The sequence below is a fragment of the Oryctolagus cuniculus genome, chromosome 12 (genome assembly GCF_051225735.1).
Source record: "Oryctolagus cuniculus isolate XC-2025 breed Fujian yellow rabbit chromosome 12, ASM5122573v1, whole genome shotgun sequence".
Taxonomy (NCBI): Eukaryota; Metazoa; Chordata; class Mammalia; order Lagomorpha; family Leporidae; genus Oryctolagus; species Oryctolagus cuniculus.
In genome coordinates this window covers 74991830-75014338 of record NC_142878.1, presented here as the reverse complement: position 1 = coordinate 75014338, position 22509 = coordinate 74991830, and the positions used below count along the sequence as shown (strand labels likewise).

The window sequence follows — 22509 nt, the reverse complement described above, 5'->3', positions numbered from 1 at the left end:
AGGATCCCCGCCCCGGCAGGCCGAGTGGCGCGTCTGCTTTCCTTCTTGTTTGTTTTGTTTTTGCCAAACTGCTTTAGCTGGATGCAGAGAACGTATTTCAGAAGGGCAGTGGTCTCAGGGCTGATGCGGTGCAGCTGGATCCCGGATGGGCACTGGTTTGGGTCCCAGCTGCTCCACCTCCAACCCAGCTCCCTGCTCATGCACCTGGGAAGGCAGAGGAAGGTGGCCTAGGTGGTGAGGAGACCAGGATGGAGTTCCAGCCTCCTGGCTTCGGCCCGCCCCATCCTCAGCTGTTATGACCAGTTGGGGAGTGAATCAGCAGATGGAAGACCTCTGTCTCCTTTCTCTCTCTCTCTCCTCTAATTCCATTTTTCAAATCAATAATTAATCATTAATTTAAAAAAAAAAAAGTCATAGCCTCACCAGATGCCCAAATCACTAGGGCCACAGATCTTAGACTGTGACTCTCCAAAACTGTCAGCTATGCCTTCCTGAGTAGCTCCCCACGTGTCTCCGTGTCTCTGGTGTTTCTGTTAAAGTAACAAAACACTGACTAATGCAGTATGTAATTCTGTCCATTAAAAAATAAATAAAAGCTAATTTATTCTCTCTTTTAAAGACAAAGCCCCTCCCTGGGATAGTTCCAGCCTTCCCTGGGACTTTGTAAGTTGCTTATAGCATAGAGGTGGTGGGGGCGTGGCTCTGGGCCACCCCAGAGGGCCTCCCTCTGCATAGCCTGATTGGCCCCCCCAGGGAAGGGTCCGTCCTCACCTGCAGGGGTCAGAATTTTTGAGTTGAAAATTCCGGCAGCCAGGTGACTGCTCCCTTCTGTTTCCCTGCAGCTTCCAGGCCATTGCTTTTCTCTTTTTCTCCAATTTTTCTTTATTTGAAAGGCAAAGAGAGAGAGAGACATCTTTCATCCACTGGTTCATTTCCCAAATGGCTGGGGCCGGGCCAGGCCGAGGCCAGAAGCCTGGAACTCCTCCACCTGGGTGTCCCGTGCGGGAGGCAGAGGTCCTGGTACCTGGGCCCTGCCTGGTAGCAGGGAGCCGGATCAGAAGCCGAGCAGCCAGGATTTAAACCAGGGTCTGACCCAGGATGCTGGCCCGGTGCCAACCATTGCTTTTCCTTTCCCCTGTTCCTTTAAGGCTCCTGCCACTCAGCTGACTCCTCCTGTCCGACCCGCGTAGTCTCCTGACCTCCCAGGCAGTCTTTCCTAGGACTGTGGCTTGGATCCTCTTCATGACCCTAAGCCCTGCCTCACCCTGGGTGTCTTCAGGGTCCACGAGAGTGACCCTGAGGACATGCGGCCCCTCACTGCATCCCAGCGGCCTACTCCACACTCCCCCCGGGCCTTGTCAGCACTCAGACGCCCTTCTCCTCCCAGACCTCTCATCGCTGCGTCCTGCGCTGACCACAGTCTCTCCGTGCTCGCTGGAAGGGGCTAAGGCCCCTCCCTTCCTTCTCTTCCCCGAGTCCAGCTCTGAGACGTCGGGTATCTGGCCAGCTGGCCCTCGCTCCTTTGCCGTCCATCTCTTCTTCAGCACTGGCGGGCAGAACCTTGGCCCCAGTGCACCTGCTGTCCTCACTCTCTTGCCTGCCCTTGAACCCCAGCTGCCGCTGCCGAAGTGGCGCCTGGTGGAGGTCACGATGCCATTATTCACCCCGCAGCCACTCAGCCGCTGGGGCCCTCAGGGCTGCCCAGCGGTCCCTGTGGCCACTTCTTCCTGGTGGCGATTTCAGACTCTTTCCTTCTGCACAGGTCTCTGACCACCCCCCACCCCACTGCGCCCTTGCTCCCCGTCCGCAGAAAACAGAAGCTGGACGCTCACCCTTCAGCTGCACACTTTCCAAGCCGCTGTCTTGTGTACCGACCCTGACACCTGTCCCCTGCCTGACGTGGTCAGTTCCCTCCCATGCCAGGTCCAGGATCCCAGCAACCTGCCGTGCGAGCCACAGAGCAAGGAAGTCAGGCAGCAAGTGGGAAGCGAGCAAGGGGGAGCAGAGGGAAGTGTCCACAGAAGGTGGCCCAGGGAGAGGCTTTTGAATTCAGACCTGAAGGGAGGGAGGAGCCTGTGATGGTCACAGGAAAAGCACTGCAGGCAAAGGGAACAGCAATGCAGAGGCAGCAAGGGGAGTGGATATGGGGCATCTGAGGATGACCCTGGAGGCCCTACCCTGTGCCATGAGACCCCTTTGGAGCCATAGCTAAGGTGACTGACACATCCAGATTGGCACGGGATGCTGGGATTTGGCATGGGAGTTCCTGCATCCTGGGGTGCCCTTTAGTCCTTAGCACACAGTTGGTCAGCCTCCTGCTAGCTCGCACTTGCCCGGATTCACAGGGCAGTGCTGAAGCTCCGTGGAGTAACCACAGCTCTCGTGATGCCAGCCTCGCATATCAGAGCGCTAGTTCAGGTCCCAGCTGCTCAGCTTCTGATCCAGCTTCCACAGCTCACTAGGCTAATCCTCCGCCTTGCGGCGCCGGCACACCGGGTTCTAGTCCCGGTCGGGGCGCCGGATTCTGTCCTGGTTGCCCCTCTTCCAGGCCAGCTCTCTGCTGTGGCCAGGGAGTGCAGTGGAGGATGGCCCAAGTGCTTGGGCCCTGCACCCCATGGGAGACCAGGAGAAGCACCTGGCTCCTGGCTTCGGATCAGCGCGGTGCGCCGGCCGCGGCGGCCATTGGAGGGTGAACCAATGGCAAAGGAAGACCTTTCTCTCTGTCTCTCTCTCTCACTGTCCACTCTGCCTGTCAAAAAAAAAAAAAAAAAAAAAAAGAATTCACAACAAAATTGTAGAGCATTAACTTTTAGGGGGAAATGAACTGTTCCTGGCTCCACACCCCTGAGTTCAACTCCATCCCTCCCGCTGTCAGACCTGTGTCCATTTTGTTATGCTCTGCTACGATTTAAGCCTGAGTTTTCATCCCAAACTCATGCAGGACTTTAAACCCCAAAGTCTTATGTGAAAGGTATTAGGAGGATGGAGGGGCTGGTGCTATGGCGTAGTGGGTAAAGCCACCACCTGCAGCACCGGCATCTTATATGGGCACCAGTTCAAGTCCTGGCTGCTCCACTTCTGATCCAGCTCCTTGCAGAAGATGGCACAAGTGCTGTGCCCCTGCCACCCACAAGGGAGACCTGGAAGAAACTCCTGGCTCCTGACCGCAGCCTGGCTCAGCCCTGGCCATTGTGGCCATCTGGAGAGTGAACCAACAGATGCAAGATTTCTGTCTCTCTAACTCTTTCAAATAAATAAATAAATCCAAAAACAAAAAAGAAGCTGGACACTTAATCCAGTCGTGGTGTTTAGAGGAGGAGCCTCTGGAAAGTGATTAGATCAGACACTGGTGTGGGTCTCCTGTGATTAAATTCCAGTGGCTTTATAAGGAGGGGGAGAGACAGACAGACACTGTGCACCCTGTGTCCCTTGCCATGCAATGCTCTGCCAGCCAGACACTGTCACCAGATTAGGTCCCGGGACCTTGCACCTCTAGTACCATGAGCCAAAACAGACATCTCTTCTTTAACAGGTTAGCCTGCCTCAGGCATTTCAGTACAGTAACAAAAAGCTTACTGATAAAGGCCCTCATCCCCAGGTCAGGCCCTTGGCCAACACCAGCTACAGGAGGTAGCTTATATGGACCATTTGATGGGAAACCGCACCTGGTGGAAAACCAGCCTCCATCAAGCTCTTTCTGTGAGGGGCCCTCCTTTCCCCCTAAACCTCCAGAGCTTGCTGCGTTTCCCTGAGTGTTTCTGTCACTTTCTGCTCATCTTCTACCACGGGGGAGGGCTCCCTTGCGTGATTCTGTAGCACCGTAGAATCCTGTACATGCAGTAAGTATCTGGAAGCATGCCCAGAGAAACGTGTTATCCAGAAAGGATGGAGGAAGGCACTTGTCATTTTATGCATATCTGTACATTTACTGCCTTTATAGTAAAAAAAATATATATATATTAGAATGGAGTCGTGATTAAGAGGCAAAGGAGGTGGGGGGACAGTTCAACTCCGAGGAGTCTTAGATTTGAAATTAACCAAGGAATGATCTGGAAGCCAGACTAGAAGCAGCCGGGGCAGGCAGGGTGCCCTGTTCATTGGAGCTCACGTGAGTTGCAGCTTCCCCGGGGCTGACTGGGAACTTCCTCCAGATGCCAGCTCCTTTGAGACAGGTTCTAATATTGTTAATGAACAAAGCAACCCCAAGCAAATTCTGGTAATTTCTCAGAGTGCAAAGCCACACTAAATCTGAATAAAGCATAGGATTAATCATCAGAAGCTATTGAGTTTTTTCTAAAAATGTGATTTTATGGAAGGTTTTATTCTCAAATGCCTTATGGCTGGGCCTTGGACTATTTTAATTGTATGGTTTAGTGGAAAATCTAGGAGAACCGAGCTTCTGGATTAGCCTGAAGCACCTCATGTGTTCATTTCCTTTTTCCATGCTCTAAGGAATGAGGCCTGTGGGAAGTGTTTCCCAGGTGTCCTCTTCCCTGCTGCTCTGCCACATGCAGCCTGCAGGGGGAGGCAGAGAGCCAGGCTGCCTTCCATTTCCTCTCCCCTTAGGCTCTGCAGTCACACCCAAGCTGGCTAAGCAAACAGGAGTTTCTAGAAGACCTTCGGAATAAGCTGGTGCTCACTGTGGGAACCTTAGACATGTAGAAGACAAGTCACTTTTAATCCTTCTGCCGAGAGCTAGCTACTTTTAGTGTTTTGATGTATTCCACACCTCATGTTTTTATGTTTGTGTGTGTATATATATATATATATAATTTATAAACATACTTAAGATAATACTAGGTCTTACGATTGTACTTTGAGACTAGTTTTACATTCAAGACAGTAGATTGAATAGCTTCCTATGCAATTTACATTTCTCTTTTTTAAAAAAAGATTTATTTATTTATTTATTTATTTGAAAGGCAGAGCTACAGAGAGGCAGAGAGAAAGAGGTCTTCCATCCTCTGGTTCATTCCCCAAATGACCTCAGTTGCCAGAGTTTTGCTGATCCAAAGCCAAGAGCCAGGAGCTTCTTCCAGGTCTCCCACATGGGTGCAGGGCCCAAGTGCTTGGGCCATCTTCTATTGCTATCCCAGGCCATAGCAGAGAGCTGGATCGGAAGAGGAGCAGCCAGGACTTGAACCGGTGCCCAAATGGGATGCTGGCGCTTTAACCTGTTGCACCACAGCACCGGCCCCTTTCTTACTATTTTCAGCGCATTTACCTCTATAACAATATAAAAAGCATTAAAAAAAAAAAAAAAAAAAACTCTCCTTGTCCCTAACCCCCTTTCCCCTCTCCATTCTATCCTGTCCTAAACACAGTTCATTTTCTTGTCCCTTCACTTCCGGAAGCCCTCTTTCCCCCCAGATTGTGTTCATCAGTCCCCAGCCCCTGGCTCCCTACCTCTACGGTTTGATTCCTGGCTGCCAGGCACCTGTCAGGTGCTTCAATTTGCCTTCCCAATTAAACCTCAGAACTACCAGGGCTGGTGCCATGGCTCACTTGGCTAATCCTCCACCTGTGGTGCCAGCATCCCATATGAGCGCCGGATTCTGTCCTGGTTGCCCCTCTTCCAGTCCAGCTCTCTGCTGTGGCCCGGGAGTGCAGTGGAGGATGGCCCAAGTGCTTGGGCCCTGCACCCGCATGGGAGACCAGGAGAAGCACCTGGCTCCTGGCCTCGGATCGGCGCAGCACTGGCTGTAGCGGCCATCTGGGGAGTGAATCAACAGAAGGAAGACCTTTCTCTCTATCTCTTTCTCTCTCACTGTCTGTAACTCTGTCAGATAAATTAAAAAAAAAAAAAAAAAACAACTCAGAACTACCACAGGGTTTGGGTCATTTGTAGTCCGTTGTACCAACACACAAACGAAAATGGACACTAAGAGCCTAACTTCCCACCTGCACGTTCCCTATCCCAACTCCTATGCATCCTTCAAAACCAGGCTCTGGTGCCATGGCCTCTGATGGCCGGGTCACCCTCTGGCTCCCTGACACAGGTGGCAGCCCCTGTTAGCTACCACCAGGCTGCGCTGGGCTTGCTCCTGGGTGCCGCTGGCCTGTCTGCCCTCTCCACCCTGAGAGCTCAGTGGGAGCAGGGGATTCTTGGCATGTGCTGGGGGCCCTGGAGACCTCACACCAGTGCCCACTCCTCCTCTCAGTGCTCCTCGTGGGTTCCAGCCAGCTGTCAGCTTCTGATCCCAGAATACTGAGTGGCTCAAGCTTCCTGGGCTCCGGCCAAGGAGGCGGCTGGACTCGCAGCTCCCAGACACGGGAAGGAGAGCATCCGGGGGCCAGGGAGCAGGCCCTGCTGGAGCAGCTTCCAGGCTGTTCCAGGCACATCTTGGAGGGACCACGGCCAAGTGTGACGCAGCAGGTGGCTGTTTGCTGGAGAGTCTCCTACTAGGTTCTGCAGTGCTAGCTGCGCCATCGCTGCCTTCCACGTCCGTGGGAAGGCCGATCAACTGTCAGTGCTGTGGGGACCGCGTGCGAGCAGGCTGCCGTCACCCAGGCATGCGTGAGCTCCGTTAGGGTGTGCGGCACCGTGACTCAGCCTGCACAGTCTGTTCTGATGCAGATGTTGATTTCCTACCTTTGGGCCTTTGGGCTTTCCACGTCCTCAGTGTAGACAGCCCACTTCCTACCCCGCTGGTCTGACGCATCCTTTAGGCTGAGCTCCAAATCACCCCAAAAAGCCCCGTGCAGTGCTCCCTGTGCCCACACTCCCAGCCCAGCGAGGCACACGTTGTGTTGAAATCATCTTTGTAGCTCCATCTCCTGCCGTTGATCCTCAACTCCAGGGGTAGCCGGGAGAGACTCGCACGTGGCCCCCGAGCCTCCACACACTGAACTGGGAAGAGCTCAAGCTGTCTTCGCATGGTGGTAAGATTGTGTGTAGTAAGGAAAACTCTGGTTGTTCAGGGCCAAAAGGAAGACAAAGGCTGGATGCTGGGCTCCTTGGCTCAGGAAACGTCAGCCACCACTGCATCTCCCCCAGCGCTAGTGAGTTCACCCTGATAAACTGATGAGTAGCTTGGCACCCGCAGCTGGGACGGTGGGTTGGGGGTAGGGAAAGGAGAGGTACAGAAAAAGCAGAGAAAGGGGCTTGGGAGCTCTGTTGGCTCTCCTAGAACTGCTGCCTGCGACTGCTGCTGATTGAAATTCAGTAAATACCAACGACTTCAAAAAGCTCAGGCAACATTGGGATCAAGAGCTAGGCTTGTTTTAGTGCAGTATTTGGAAATCCATGCATCACTTTTTCATAGCACACATTTTTCTGTGAAGACCCCTCGTACTAAGCATTTCTCATTTATTCTTTCAATAAAGATGACTGGGTCCCCTCTCCGTGCACACTGGCGAAGACCACAGCTGACACTCAGGAAGTGTTCCCGTGGGGCCAGGCTGGAACAGGCGTCCCAGCAGCCCCACCTGGGGAGCCAGGCAGCCGGACGGTGGAGGAGGCGTGCAAGGTCATGTGGCTGCTGTGTGGCCCAGCCAGGCAGCCCCGGTCCAGAACCTGGATGCTTAACTGCTCTGCTCCAGTTATGCCTCCTGGGAAAGCAGTGCAAAACAGCACCCCTGTCTCCTCAGTTCACCACGTGGTGGAATGTCTTACCGGGTACCATTATGTTCTGGCAGAGTCTTCTTATAGAAACCCACTGACGGCATTCAGCACTTCTGTCGAACATGTATGTCCTGGAGGGATGGCCTATCAGGAAGGCCAAGAAGAAGCCACGTCCGCCCTGAGCTGTGTTCCCACAGATAGCACACAGGGGTCGTCACCTCATCTCCAGACTGTTGTTCTGCCTGATGGGTGAATTATTTTTTTAAAGGATTTGTTTAGTTGTTTATCTGAAAGAGAGAGATTTTCCATCCACCGATTCACTCCCCAAATGGCTGCAGTGGCCCTAGGCTGGTCCAGGCCAAAGCCAGTAGCCCACACACCATCCAGGTACCTTGCTCAAGGCAGGTGGGTGCAGGGGCCCAAGCACTTGGGTCCTCATCCACTGCCTTCCCAGGTGCGATAGCAGGGAGCTGGATGACAGGCAGAGTGGTGGCGACTCAGATGTGGGATGCTGGCATCCCAGGTGACAGCTTTAACCCCCTGTACCACAGTGTCAGCCCCTGAATTTTTTTTTTAATTCAAGATATATAAGTTTTGGCAGATAGAAGCAGGATGGAGTGGGTTGGAAGTGAATCTCTCTGTGGGAAGGGAGAGTGTGGTGAGAAAAAATAATTAATAGTTGGGATGTGTTCAGATTCATGTTATGTAACAGGAGCCCTATTTTAGTTAGAATGAATCATCTTTTGTTTTTTTAAGACGGACATTAAAAGCTACGGTTATCTTAATGCTAAATTGGAGGAAGCAGCAGTAAGATCATCTGAAGTTCCAAAGTAAGCCGCCAAATCGAATGTATTCATGACTCTGAGCCGAGCCGGGCTGTGGAAGAGGCCTGGAAGAGTTCAAAGAATTCAGTCTTTTTTTAAACTTCAATCAGTGTATTTTTGTGAAGAGAGTGTTATAAAAGGCTAACGCACTATTGGTGGCAGTAAATAATGCAATGTTTTAGCAAAAGCAGTGGCATTATAATTGAACATTCTCGAAGTACTTCCGAGTTTAGCAAGGATTGCTACAGTTTGTGTTTTCACAGAGACTGTTTTGCACACCTGTGTGCTTTCATCTTAAAAATGGGGCCACTAAAGGGAACCAAGACCTTTTGGAGAAATGGCCCCTTCCCAGGCCAACGGACGAGCAGGCGTGTGGCGGGCCGGTGCCCAGGGAAAGTCACAGAAACCTGCCTGATGGTGCTCCTGCCAGCCCACCAGGACACCTGGCGCCTCCGGTGGATGCAGTGGGGATGCAGGTTGAGCGTTCCTACTCTGAAAATCCAAAGTCCAGAGTGCTCCAAAACCCAGAACATTGTGAGCTCCAGCATGACGTCATAGGTGGGAGATTCCACAGCTGACCTCATGTGGCAGGTCATGTTCAAAATGCAGTAAAAATAGTGTCTAACGTTATCTTAGGGTGATGCATGCAAACACAGGGATTTCTTGCTTAGCCCTGGGTCATCCCACCCACAAGATATCTGATTATATTTATATATATGTATGTAAATATTCTAAAATATCAAAGAATCTAAAAATCTGAAATAATTCTGGTCCCAAGCGTGTGAGGGATTACAGTCTGTTGGATAAAGTAGGAATTCGTGAGTTCAGGCCAACATAATTAAATAAATAAGTAAATAAGAGACACTCCCCGTTATGTTGAAGCCATAGATGCAGAAGGAATGATGGACTTCACAAAATCACCACTTGCCAGTCACCGTCACAATAGCTGGTTCAAGCAAAAATCATTAATGGATGTTGAAATAAGGGTATTCAGGTGTGAAGGCCAACACGCTATGTATATATTCTCAGAGCTCATCCCCACGAGATGCTTGTTCATAACAAGTGGTAGATGGGTGGCTCTGTGATGGAGAAACCTGGCAGGTGCCGCCTGAACCCAGCGACAGAGTTCGCCTCCCCAGCAGTGGGCTGCGGCCCTCAGTAGGCTGCAGAGCAAGAACTCGGCGTCAAGTCTGCCATGTTCCAGTGATGGTGCCGTGCCCAAACCTCCCCATGAGGAAGCGTCAGATAAAACCAACCCAACCCAGGACACAGAGTGACTGGGCCTTAAAGACGCGGGGTAGCTGAAATGCGACATGTGGCGCTGGGAAGGGCAAGTGTCGTGGACCGGGGCATCTCGGTGACGGCCGTCGCATGGATGGTGTGGTTCCAGTGTGGATTTTCTGGTTGTGGTTGTTGGACTGTGGTTCTATGAGAGTTCTTTGTTTTTCAGAAAAGTCACACCAGAGCGTTTAAGGGGAGAGAAGGGCAGAGGAAGGCAGCACGGGAGAAGGCGGGACAGGGAGTAAGGGGAAGTGAGAGGGCTTAGATCATGACGTGAAACAAACGAACAAAGGAGAAGTAAGAGAAACCACGAGGGGAGCCCCCTCAGCCCTGTCCGCCCGCTGCAGGAAGGAGGACCACTGTCCCCGGAGCTTCCACAGTGCTTTCCTGGGCTGACCCTGTTAGAGTGCCCTCGGCCCTCCTCCCCACCTGCCTGGAGCAAGGCCCAGCACAGAGGTTTCAGGAGGGAGAAGAGGGGGAGGGAGTTCGGAGCCCTGGCTTCTCCACCTGCCACAGCCGCGGACCTGATCCCCGGGAACTGCGGTTCCCCCACGGGCTCTGTGCAGGGCCAGGGCCCGCCAGCACCTGCACACAGCAGGCCCTCCCAGCCACAGCCTGTGAACTTGTAGCTCTTCTGTTCATCAGGCACACCTCCCCATGAGCCCCTACAAAGCCCTCCCTGGCCTCAGGATGGGAGCTGAGAGGTTGACACCCAAGCTGCAGCTGGTATAGCTCCCTACCCTCCAGGGTGGGAGTGGGGGGGCTTTTAGGATATTGCGCTGATCACTGTGGCTCCTAAGTTTTTTAATAAATTCACCATTTGCTGACAGCTCACTCGGTGTTTTTGCTCGCTCATTCTCTCCCAGAGCAGGCATGTGCAGCACCTGTCGCATCGTGGGCCTGTGCCAAGCTCGGAGGTCCCATAGACACAGGACCTGCTATTGAGCAGCACGTTGCAGCCCTAACACATGGTTTTGTCCAGTCCAGCTTCCCTCGTGACTAAGCACTAGGTAGAAGAGCCAGAAGTCTCAGCCTGGCTCCCAGCTGGTTGCCTGAACCTGTATTAGCCAATGACATCCGAGCTGCCGACTTCCCACCTGTCCAGTGGAGACCACACCTCCCTCTGCCGCCTGCCCTGCCTACCTCTCAGAGCCTTGGCCCTTAAACTGGAGAACTGAGTACAGCCCTTTTGCAGTATGAGGTTGCTCAATCCGCACTATACATACGGGGAAGGGTTTGGAAGACATAGTCTTAAACAAAAGGGTAAAACAGCTATGTTCTCTCCGCCCTCTACGGCGGTGTGTTGTTAAATAGGGGATCACGAACCGAATGGTGACACTGAGGTCGCAAGTGGGACCGCCTCCTGTGGAGCCTGGCCCTTGACAACGTGATTGACATGATTGACGACGGCCTTATTCTTTCAGTGCACCAGGTGGCAGAGCGGGTGGAGGCCTTGGGCCAGTTTGTCATGAAAACGAGGAGGACACTCAAGGGCCATGGAAACAAGGTCCTGTGCATGGACTGGTGCAAGGACAAACGGAGGATCGTGAGCTCGTCCCAGGTATGGCCACCATGGAGCAGGTGAGCAGGCTCCGCCCACTACAGCCGAGACGCAGGGCACTGCCCCTCCGCTGAGCCTTATGACTTGGGTTCTTGTCTGAACAACCCGATTTGACTAAAGAGTTCTCTTGCATACTGTCGACCTCACCCAGGCAGGTGGGTTTGCAATTAGCAGTAGTTGAAATGCTCTAGACTGCATTTGACGTCTTAATAAACCGCTCAAAATTACTTTTTTTAAAGATTTTTTATTTATTATTTTTTTTTTATTTTTGACAGGCAGAGTGGACAGTGAGAGAGAGAGACAGAGAGAAAGGTCTTCCTTTTGCCGTTGGTTCACCCTCCAATGGCTGCCGCAGCCGGCGCACTGTGGTCGGCGCACCGTGCTGATCCGATGGCAGGAACCAGGTGCTTCTCCTGGTCTCCCATGGGGTGCAGGGCCCAAGCACTTGGGCCATCCTCCACTGCACTCCCAGGCCACAGCAGAGAGCTGGCCTGGAAGAGGGGCAACTGGGACTAGAACCTGGTGTGCCAGCGCCACAAAGCGGAGGATTAGCCTAGTGAGCTACGGCGCCAGCCTAAAGATTTTTTTAAAGATTCATTTTGTGTATTCGAGTCCCAGCTACTCCACTTCTGATCCAGATCCCTGTTAATGGCCTGGGGAAAGCAGCGGAAGATGGCCTAAGTGCTTAGCCCCTGCCACCCATGTAAGAGACCCAGATAAAGCTCCTGGCTTTGGGCTGGCCTGATCCTGCTGTTGTGGCCATTTGAGGAGTGAACTAACAGATGAAAATTCTCTGTCTCTTTCTCTCCCCCTCTCTCTCTAACTCTGACATTCAATTAAATAAATAAACCTTTAAAAATTAAAAAAAAAAAAAGAATTAACATCCCCAAATGGCTGCAATGGCCAGGGCTGAGCCAGACTGAAGCCAGGAGCCTAGGACTCCATCCAAGTCTCCCACATGGGTGGCAGGAGCCCCAGCACTGGGACCATCTTCCGCTGCTTTCCCAGGCACGTTAGCAGGGAGCTGGAATGGACATGGAGCAGCGAGGGCTCAAACCTGTGCTCAAATAGGATGCCCCCCTGCACCTGACAGGCAGCAGCTTAACCCCCTGCACCACAACACCAGCCGCAAAGTGAATTTCTTCATGAGCACATTTCAAGGTCTCATCTGTGAGTGAAACCTTTTTTTAAAGCATTTATTTTATTTATTTTAAATGCAGAGTTACAGAAAGAGGGGCAGGAAGAGACAGAGAGAGGTCTTCCATCCACTGGTTCACTCCCCAAATGGCCGCAACGGCTGGAGTTGGGCCAGTCAAAGCCAGGTCTCCCATGTGGGTGACGGGGTCCAAGCAGTTAGGCCGTCGTGTGCTGCTTTCCTAGGCATGTTAGCGGTGAGCTGGATCGGAAGTGGAGCAGCCGGGATCGGAACCAGCACCCATATGGGATGCTGGTGCTGCAGGCTTTACCCACTACACCACAGCGCTGCCCCCTGATGAGCTGGCATTGGCAGTGACAAGCCATCACTCTGTCTTCTGCTGGTCCCTTGGACCAACCTTATATAAAGCAGACGGAGGTTCTGCAGCATATGAGCAGCCCAGGGAGCTGGAATGATCAGGGACTCTTGGAGGCTGGCTCCCACGGCTTGGTGCTTTTTATGTCTGTTTTTCGGGTACGTGTAGAAGACATAAAGCCATAAACAGAAGTCCATGAGACAGTCTATAAATCACAAGCAGTGTGGGTTTCCTCCCACCCTGCCTTCTGCCCAGCTTTTGTGAAAGAGGGTTTGTTTTTTAAAATAACCCTCTGAGCACTGAACTGTCCACATTCCAGATAACCCACAGGCTCTGGCATCCCCGTCAGTTTTGTGTTGAGTAAGATGGAGGTCACTGATTTCCTGCATTACCTGCAGATCCCAAATACCACATTGCTTTGCCTTTCATCTTGCACCCATGATCCACTTATAGTTATGTGTGTCACCATTTTTCCCCCACTGCCCTGTCACAGTCATTACCATTTTAGAGCATTTCTTTCTAGCGCCTGTATTTTTTTTCCAAATGCTTGTTTTCACAGAGTGGCTATCGAGATGTTCTCGTTGCTCCCTAGCTTTTCTGACTTTTTAAATCCTTGCAAGTATGCTACACGCTGGGTTTTCTGTGGCTCACACAGCACACTTACTTGAGGGGGGCAGGGAGGTTGCAGGGAGGGTGCCCGTGGTGCCCTGGTATGCCCTGTCCACCCACCTCTGCTCCAGAGAGCTGGGACGTGGGTGAGCGCAGGGAGAGATGGGAGAGCACAGGAAGGCTCTGGAACAGACTTGACTCATCAGCCACCTTCTCCCTTACAAGGCAGGAGGTGAGTCACCCTGTCCAGGTGGGCTGAGGCCCGTTCTCTCCCGGCATGTAGATCCAGGATCCCAGAAGGCACGTGGTGGGTGGGCGGTGGGTGGGCAGGCAGTGAGGTGAAGGAAGCCATCAACATGGGCAGTGTGCTGTCGATTCCCTTTGCTCAGGGAGCCGGGGCTCTAAGCAGGAGCACCCTGGGGTGCAGGTGCTGAGCGCCTGCCCTGTTCTCTGCACGACAGCCTTACCTGGTCTGCCCCACACATCGTGTGTGGCCTCCGAGTCAGAGACATCAATGAGAAGAACCAGTGTGCTTAGGAAAGGTTCCAAACCAACTTTGACTTACTCTGCGGCCCCTCTGCCGCATACAGCATTAATATAGAAATCTCACATCACATCGTGCAGAGCAAGCAGCCATGTCACTTGACAGTCGGCCTGGCATCTGTCCCGGAGGGGTTTTCTCCAGCCTTACCTTCTCTGCCTTAGTCACCAGATTTGACGCAAAAACCAAGCCTGCTGTAGAAGCTGCAGGTTGACCTTCACTGAGGGTGCACAGGGATTCACGCACAGACACAACTCAGCTGCCCGGAGACCCTCTGTCTGCCCGCAGATCCCCTGTGTCATGTTCTGGACAGGTCCCTGCTTTGTAGGGGTCAGGGCTTCTGTGGGCTCCCCTCTGGTGGGTTCGTGCTACAAGCAGATGACACTGCTGTCTGTGTGTCACCAGCCTGGCGCTCACCCAGCAGGGAGCGCTGTTTATTTACGGAACAGCTGCCTGCGGGGCTCCCCACCATCACAGGTGCACGGCACACCTCGTCCTCCATGTGAGTGGGAGCTTCGATGTCTCCAAGCACCAGCAGGCGGGGAACTGACCCTGGACCCACTCAGCCCTCACCAGAGCTGTCCGTGAAGACAGTGGACAGAGAATGGGGGCCATTAGGGTGCACAGCTGCGGGGAACCTGGACCGCACAAGAGGACAGCATAGTGGGGATGGCGTGGGAGAGAGAGCTTATCACTTCCTGTCCAGTGCCCACAGGTGATCTCTGGTTTTTTTCGCCCTGTGTAGCTGTTTGGCATTTAGGGGGTGGAGGATAACAGTGATGTACCAGCCGTCTGTGCTTGGCTGATGAATGGTATTAACCGAGGATCTGGGCCCTGTTGTCTGTATGCGTAGCTCTAAGAAATGCCAGGCTGCAGAGCCCAGCGCCACCTCCCTCCCTGCCCTTTTAGAGAGCAGGCTGAAGGGTCTTGATTCACAGAAACTTACTCTGGCCTTGCACTCCCCACTGGTGTTCGTGAGGAATTCTGGGCAGCTCTCGGTAAGACCCTGTGGACAGTTCCTGACCTCTTTTCTCTTCTCCCTCCAGGATGGGAAGGTGATCGTGTGGGATTCCTTCACCACCAACAAGGTGAGGCCTTGTCCCTATCTGGGCTGACAGGTGCCCTGCGGTGGTCACTTTGCAGCCCAGCCAGCCCTGTGTAGCCATGGTTCCTTCTCCATATGCCACCTCCCACCCAGAGAGATCCCCCTACCCCATGAGCCTGCAGGGCCACCCTGGAGGGGGTGGATAGGAAACGGGCCATGGGCGAGCCGTGGAAAACTTGTCACCTGCAGACATGCAAGTGCATCGTGTATTTTCCTTCTGAATGAAGACAACAGTCCCAAGACCCTTGGTTGTGTCTCCCCACTCTGGCTTTGACCAGGCTGCGTGGCACCGTGGAAGTGAGCGTGCGGTAGCAGGGCAGGGAGAGGCCAAATCATCCCAAGCCCCTCGTAAGGCCTGGGCCTGCACAGCTCAGATTAGATCTAAGTTTAGACTCTTAGGATCAAGGCTTCGGTCTACGCATGGGTTCACCTGTAGAGCTGTGTGCACCTCTGGGCATTCACAGTCCGGAGTGTTGCATATTCAATAGGATCCCAGTGTTTACTCAGCAGCTCTTCCTTCTCACTCTGCATTTAAAGAACAAAGAGGCTGTATCTGTCCCAGCGGAGCAGGGTCCCAGCTCTCCCTTGCTCTGACTGGTCAGGTGGTGTCACCGCCAGCCCAGCCACTGTTCCGAGACCCAGTCAAGTGGGGCTCCAGAACCGCTTTGCAGAGCAGGGTCCCTAACCGCAGGTGCTTGGGAAATGATAAAAATAACCACTTGCTCATCAGCACAGGGCTGTCTCACAGGTGCCTGCAGCCGCGGGGAAGCCCATGCAAGCGTCTGCCCCTCCCCGTACCCCCGTACCCCTTGGCATGCTGGACTGTGTGCTGTTTTGTTGTTTCTGTGTACATGTGGGTGTGGTGGAGAGCACACACTGACCGCTGGAGCACTGCAGGGGCGCCCCATGGCCGCTGGCAGGGAAGGTGGCCATTACCTGTAGGGAAAGGGGCATACCTCTGGGGTGTCCTGGGAGGGAGCAGCCACCTCCACACACACACACACACACACACACACAGGGCGGCGGTGGCAGCGTCTTGACGTCCTGAAAGGCTTCTGAATGTGGTGTGTGAGTGTGATGACAGAATCGTGGCAAAACACAAAACCTGGAAAAGTACAGAGAATCCTACCAGAAAAGAAGCCCTGCCCTTGAACATGGCTTGGGAATCAATGCCAGCCACGCCGCAGAGGCAGCACGAGGGCCAGGCAGGACAAGAGGCCAGCCTGCATGGGGTCCCATCCCGTTAGTGTTAGAACCAGGAGCATGGGCCACACCCCCACGGAAATAAGACCACAGGTGTGTTTGAAACGTGGTTTTCATGCAGGGGGATGTGGGTGCCTCAGCCGCAAGCCTGGGGCTGGTGCGCCTAATCCTTAGTGCTCCGGTTCAGCTGGGTCTCTTTCATGCAGGACCACAGCCCAAGGCCACCCTCCCCTTCCCGCCCCTCCTCTTCAGACCTGCCCAGGAATGGTGCCAGGACCCACAGCTAGCAAAGGCCTTGGTGTACCCACACGTGAACAAACAGTATCCATAGAAAAAGCCACCCAAGAACCTATCTGGAAAATAGGACTCCAAGTAAATTAGGTCAAGTCCGTCTCTGCAAGGGAACCTGGAGCTGGATTTTAGAGACAGGAGCGCTGGTGCCCGTGCATTAGGGACCAGTGGTGTGGCTGGGCTGAGAGGTTTCCGCACAGCCTGTACGTCCGTGACGTACTCCGTGGTTGAGGGTGGGGAGGCTGGGTCTCCTCGTCACCCTCCAGCCCCTCTGCACCACACACTTCCCTCTCCGAGCAGAGCCCGAGTGCATCCTGCAGGCAGGAACTCCGATGATTTCGTTTTGTGAGACTTACACATGAAGCGTGGAGTGTGGTGGCCCGCGTCGCTCTCACGCTCACCCCTACCTGCTGTGTTTCAGGAGCATGCGGTCACGATGCCCTGCACGTGGGTGATGGCCTGTGCTTACGCCCCATCTGGATGTGCCATTGCTTGTGGGTAAGTTGGGGCTGCAGCGGCTTGAAAGGCCTCCTGATAGCCACAAAATACCATTCTCTTGGCAAAAGCAAGCAAACAGGCCAGAGCTTGCAATCCAGTTGCTTACGAAGCAACGTGTTAAGTTTCTCCTTGAGCTTCCGGAAAGAAGAAACCCCAAGACCCTCTCATGGGTGTTTTCATGACAGAGTGACAGGAGCAAATTCCAGGCCTGTCCCCTGGCTTGCTTTCCCCGATGCCGTTGGTGGGACTGTACATTGCTGTAGACATTTCAGAAGGCAGGTTGGTAAGTGGCCAGAAATGTGTCAGCTTTGATCTAGTGACGCATCTAGGAACTTGTTTGAAATGAATGACCCAAAACAGAGAAAATGCATACGAACGACATTGATTGCCGCATTTTTACATTTTTGATTTGTTTATTTTCATTTTATTTAAAGGGCGGGGGAGAGAAACAGCGCGATCTTCCTTTCACTGGTTCACCCCTCTTGATGCATGAAAAAGCCAGGGTTGGGCCATGCCAAAGCCAGGAGCCAGGAACTCAGTCTGGGTGCACCACTTGGGTGGAAGGGGCCCAGGTGCTCTTCTGTCCCCTGAGGCACGTTAACTGGAAGCTGGAATCAGGTGCAGAGCCAGGGCTGGATCCAGGCATTGCCGTGTGAGATGCAGTCATGACAAGCAGCAGTGCTACCGCTGCCCCGAATCCGAGTTCCCACTGGTAACTCCAGCACAGCACTTCCCAGCCATGCCAGTATCGCACCACCCCTGTGCCACATTCTCTAAATGTCTTTGTAGAGTAACAGGCTATTTTATCTCCATCTGCCTGGCTACTGAGTCCATCTCTCATTTGGGTCCAAACTTGAAAGCTAACCCCCCCCATAGTATTAGCATAGTCCCCTCCCCCCACCAAAAATGTGTCAGTTGATTGTGATCATAAGTATTTCTCATTTGTCACACACTTACTGCATGCATCTGTGGGCAAGGCAGGGGCTCAGGTGTCAGTGGAACTAATGAATAAAATTCCTTCCTGCAAGCAAGAAGAGACATTAAAAAATGGAGAATGACCACGACCTGTGCACCCATCAGGTGCCAAGAGTCCCTCTGACCTCCTCCTATAATCGCCACAGCAGCCCCATGGGACCCATAGATAGGATTTGCTCCATTTATTGCTGGGGAAACTGAGGCCTGGGGAACCTATGAAACAACCAAGATCATAAAATTAGGTCCTACAGCAGACAGTCAACAGCCAATACAAAATGTCTCATAGCGATGCACATAACCCTGAGTGATAAGTATGCCAGTAGGGCTGCAGAGGAATGCATCTGAAAGTGCAGTGTGGTGGGGAGGGGGAGACACATCCTACCTCGAGGGCCAGGGGAGGCATAGGCCCCACTGTGCTTCGTTATCATGGCCCAGGGGTGGGGAGCGTTCTGCCCAAGGGCCCTGTAAGGCCCGCAAAATCATCTGGTCTGGCCCTGCCATTGCAACCACAGGTGGGACTCAAAATTCAACAGACCTGTAGCAGGCTCAGTTGTAAGTTGATAATCTTGTATGGCCCAGGAATGACGTTCTAAATTTCCACATGGCCCCTGGCAGAAGAAAGCGGTTGCCCAAGTGCGAATCCTTCTCGCCCACGCCATCTATAAATGAGCCTGCCAAGGCTAATTACTGATAACAAGCGCTCTCAGTTGCACACTGGCAACTCCAAACAGGTGGAAAGGCCAAAGGGTCCCCCGGCTTCCCCAGGGCTGCGGGAAAGAGCAACCCATCCGGACTATCCCCACTAGAAGGAAGCGGGGCTCTTCAGACTAAGGCTGATCTTAGGGTCTGGGGCAGGAAGAGAGTAAGTGAGCCTGAGACGTTGTCTTATTCCGGAAGGTAGGGAATGTTTAGGGACCAATAGGGTCACAGGAGAATGAACAGGAGCTGGCTCACAAGGGTCCCCATGTCCACATTTGGGGCAGTTTGAGCATCAGATGAAATCATTAAAGAACAAAGAATCTGTTGGTGTACAGTGACCCTGGGGGAGGGTGAATCTTCTTAGAAAACATCAGCCAGTAGGTACAGAGGGCATTATCAGATGAGAGGGCCCTATTTTGCATCCCCCAAAATAGAATTTGATTCCCACAAAGGTAAGCAAGTATGAAAGGAGGGTGGAGAAAATAATTTTTTAACTTTTCTATTTGTTTGAGAAAGTTACAGAGGGAGGGAGAGACCAAGAGAGAGGTCATTCATCCACTGGTTCACTCACGTCTCCTAACCCCAAGACTTCTGTCTTCCTGTGCCAGGGGTTTGGATAATAAGTGCTCTGTGTATCCACTGACGTTTGACAAAAATGAAAACATGGCTGCCAAGAAGAAGTCTGTGGCTATGCACACCAACTACCTGTCGGCCTGCAGCTTCACCAACTCCGACATGCAGGTAAGGAGCCGCGTGGCCCGGAGCGCTAACGAGCCAGGAGAGGAGGCTTCTCCCGGGTCTTGCTTAGGACGGCTGCACCCCAGCAGGTTGCTCTGAGAGGAAGCACCTGTTGCTTCTGTCTGGCTTCAAGGATGGCTTTTAGTGAAATCAGAAATGAGAAGCCAGGGCTGGTGACGCTGATAGAGCTGAGATAACCTACCTACCAGACTGAAAATCCTCCTCTGGCTTACTTGGCTGGGGGGTGGGGAGAGAGGGGTGGGGAGAGAGGCACGGTCTCCTGGGCTGAGTGGTGGCGGCGTGATGAGCGCCCCTGTGCATGCGTGCGTGCCTGAGACTTCCCTGAGCTGCCATCCACCCGCCTCTCTCTGCACACCTGACACTCAGTTTTAACAAATGCAAAAAATAAAACAATTTCAGTTGTTACATCAGTGCCCCGCTTCAAATGAGCCACAGTGAAAACGACACAACCTCAACACATTCACTAAGCTTTTTTATTTTTTAGCAAGTTGTAAAGGCATCCGTCATTCATTTAATCAGCAAAACCTCATGGGCACCTGCTACCCACATTGCCAGACACCATGTGACCCTGGCACTGAAAACTCAGATGTGGTCCTCAGAGACCCCAGAGACAGACGCCAGTCATGATGGGACCGTGGGGGGAACTGGGAGCTCGAGGCAGGATGGCAGTCCCAGCGTTGCTGCTACCAGTGAAGTGGTGGCCAGTGTAGCAGAGAGCACAGCAGGGGGCAGGCAGTCTGGGGGGAAGGGGGTGGACAGAGCCAGATTCTATAACACCCTAAATGCCTGGGCTGGGCTCCGTAGGCATCTGGAGCCTCTGCAGAGGTCAGGCGGAATTGAGTTTGTTTAAAGGAGTTGGGTTGGCCAGTGCTGCAGCTCACTAGGCTAATCCTCCACCTGCGGCGCTGGCACACCGGGTTCTAGTCCCGGTCAGGGCGCCGGATTCTGTCCCGGTTGCCCCTCTTCCAGTCCAGCTCTCTGCTTACTGGCCCGGGAAGGCAGTGGAGGATGGCCCAAGTGCTTGGGCCCTGCACCCGCATGGGAGACCAGGAGAAGCACCTAGCTCCTGGCTTCGAATCAGCGCAGCACCAGCCGTAGCGGCCAGCTGGGGGGTGAACCAACGGAAGCAAGACCTTTCTCTCTGTCTAACTCTGCCTGTCAAAAAAAAAAAAAAAAAAAAAGAGTTGGGTTAAAGCCAGTTCCGAAGCTGGCAGCAGGGAGTCCAGGTGCCAGGTTGTTGTTCAGTTGCTGGCCAGAGGCTTGCTCAGAGTTGGAGGGTCTCCAGTGGGCCATGTGTGCACCTGCCGTTTCAGCCCACCTGGGAGCTTTGCAGTGACCACGCCCAGATATCCTTGGGCAGACACATCTCTCTCTTTAGCTGGTTCACTCTCCAGATACCCACAACAGCCAGAGGAAGCCAGCAGCCAGGAACTCAGTCCACATCTCACATGTGAGTGGCAGGAACCCAAGTACTTGAGCCATTACCTGCTGCCTTCCAGGATCTTTATCAAGCAGCTGGAATTAGGAGCAGAGCTGGGGCTAAAACCCAGGCATTCTGATATGGAATGTTGGCATCCAAAGCCGCATCTTAGCTATGACAAACACCTGCCCTCCCGTACCCCCTCTCGCCTCCAGGCTTGCCTGTCACCCTGTGCGAACCCAGCCTTCTCCTACAGTACCCTCCTCTCCCCTTCCCTCCGCACGGCCAGCTCTCACTCATCCTTTAAGATCAGCCCAGATGTTGCCCCGCTGCGTTTGGGACCCCTGGAATGTAGCACTTCTCGCAGCAGGATAATTCTTCATGGTCTTGCCTGCTAATTGAGGTGCAGTCCCCAAGCAAGCATCAGAAAAAGTTGCCATCAAGCAAAGCTTAGTCCATTAACTCTCCTGCATTAAGGGAGATCCTGAACTCCATGGAACCTGTGTAGTGCCTCACAGTGGAGACATAAGGGAAGGGTGTGCATGCAGGGTTTCAGAGGCCAGGCTGGGTGGTGGGAGGTGGGACTTCAGGGCAGGTGGGAGACTGGTTTAGGACGCGGTAGTGAGCCTGCAGTGTTTTGCAGTGAGCAAGCTGCTGGTCTTGATGAGTCAGCTGTTGGATTCGCTCACGGTCTTTTCCTCCAGGAGCAGATACTTCCTAAAGCAAGCAGCTGTGTCGTTTTGGCTTGGCCTCAGTGTTGTTGAACGTGGTACCAAGGAGGGCAGGCCTGGCCCCAGGATTGTGTGAACACAGGAACAGGGAATTAGATGGGTCTCCGTATGACTGCCAGTCCTATTCACCCAAGTTTCAGGAGAACAGAGACCAAGACGTGATCTTGCTGCAAGCCCCCAAGTGGCCGGATGTGGTCAGCATGCAGCAAGTGGCTGTCGAGTCTGTGCCAGGCATGTGGGAGCCAGTGGCCCTGGGGAGCCTCGGAGGCTCTGGGAGAGAGGCAGCAGGAGGAGGGCGTGTCTAACAAGAGGCCGCTTGGCTGCCTCTGTCCCAAGTGAGGTCCAATGCCCAGCATCACTGTCACCGGGGGGCTTGTGGGCCCTGCCCCAGCCCCTTCCTGTTGGCAGGCAGCCCAGTGATTCTGTGTACGTGGTGTCCAAGAACCTCTGTGTGTCTGGCTTGGGTAACGGTGAGAGGTTCTGTCATCCTACACGCCAGGCAGGTGTAGGGCCCCGTAGGTACCACCACGAGGACACGGGGGCTCCAGCTCCCCAGGGGGACTGATACCCGAACACATGACCTAGAGACAAAGAGGGTATGTTCGTGTGGGAGAGAGTTGTGTTTGAACCAGATCGAGCAAGGGTGGGGTGTGTGCTCGTGTGTGTGTGTGCACGCGTGCTCTTCCCTGCCCCACACTAAGCCTCTGACAGGCTCCCCTGCCCCTCACTGCAGATCCTGACAGCGAGTGGCGATGGGACATGCGCCCTGTGGGACGTGGAGAGCGGGCAGCTGCTGCAGAGCTTCCACGGCCACGGGGCTGACGTCCTGTGCTTGGACCTGGCCCCCTCGGAGACCGGCAACACCTTCGTGTCTGGGGTAAAGACCCATGGGCTCCCCACGGGGGTCTCTGTCCACTCTGGAGGCTTATGGTGGCGG

General features: G+C 53.5%; 1 protein-coding gene across 1 annotated transcript in view; it reads left to right on the top strand.

The window, feature by feature from the left end:
- GNB5 (G protein subunit beta 5) overlaps positions 1-22509 on the top strand; it is a gene marked incomplete at its 3' end in the record, with an annotated part of 36698 nt that overhangs the window by 1787 nt on the left and 12402 nt on the right. Inside the window, 5 exon segments of the mRNA NM_001082170.1 lie at positions 11094-11230; positions 14938-14979; positions 16912-16988; positions 19271-19403; positions 22306-22449. Coding sequence (NP_001075639.1) covers positions 11094-11230; positions 14938-14979; positions 16912-16988; positions 19271-19403; positions 22306-22449 — 533 coding nt within the window.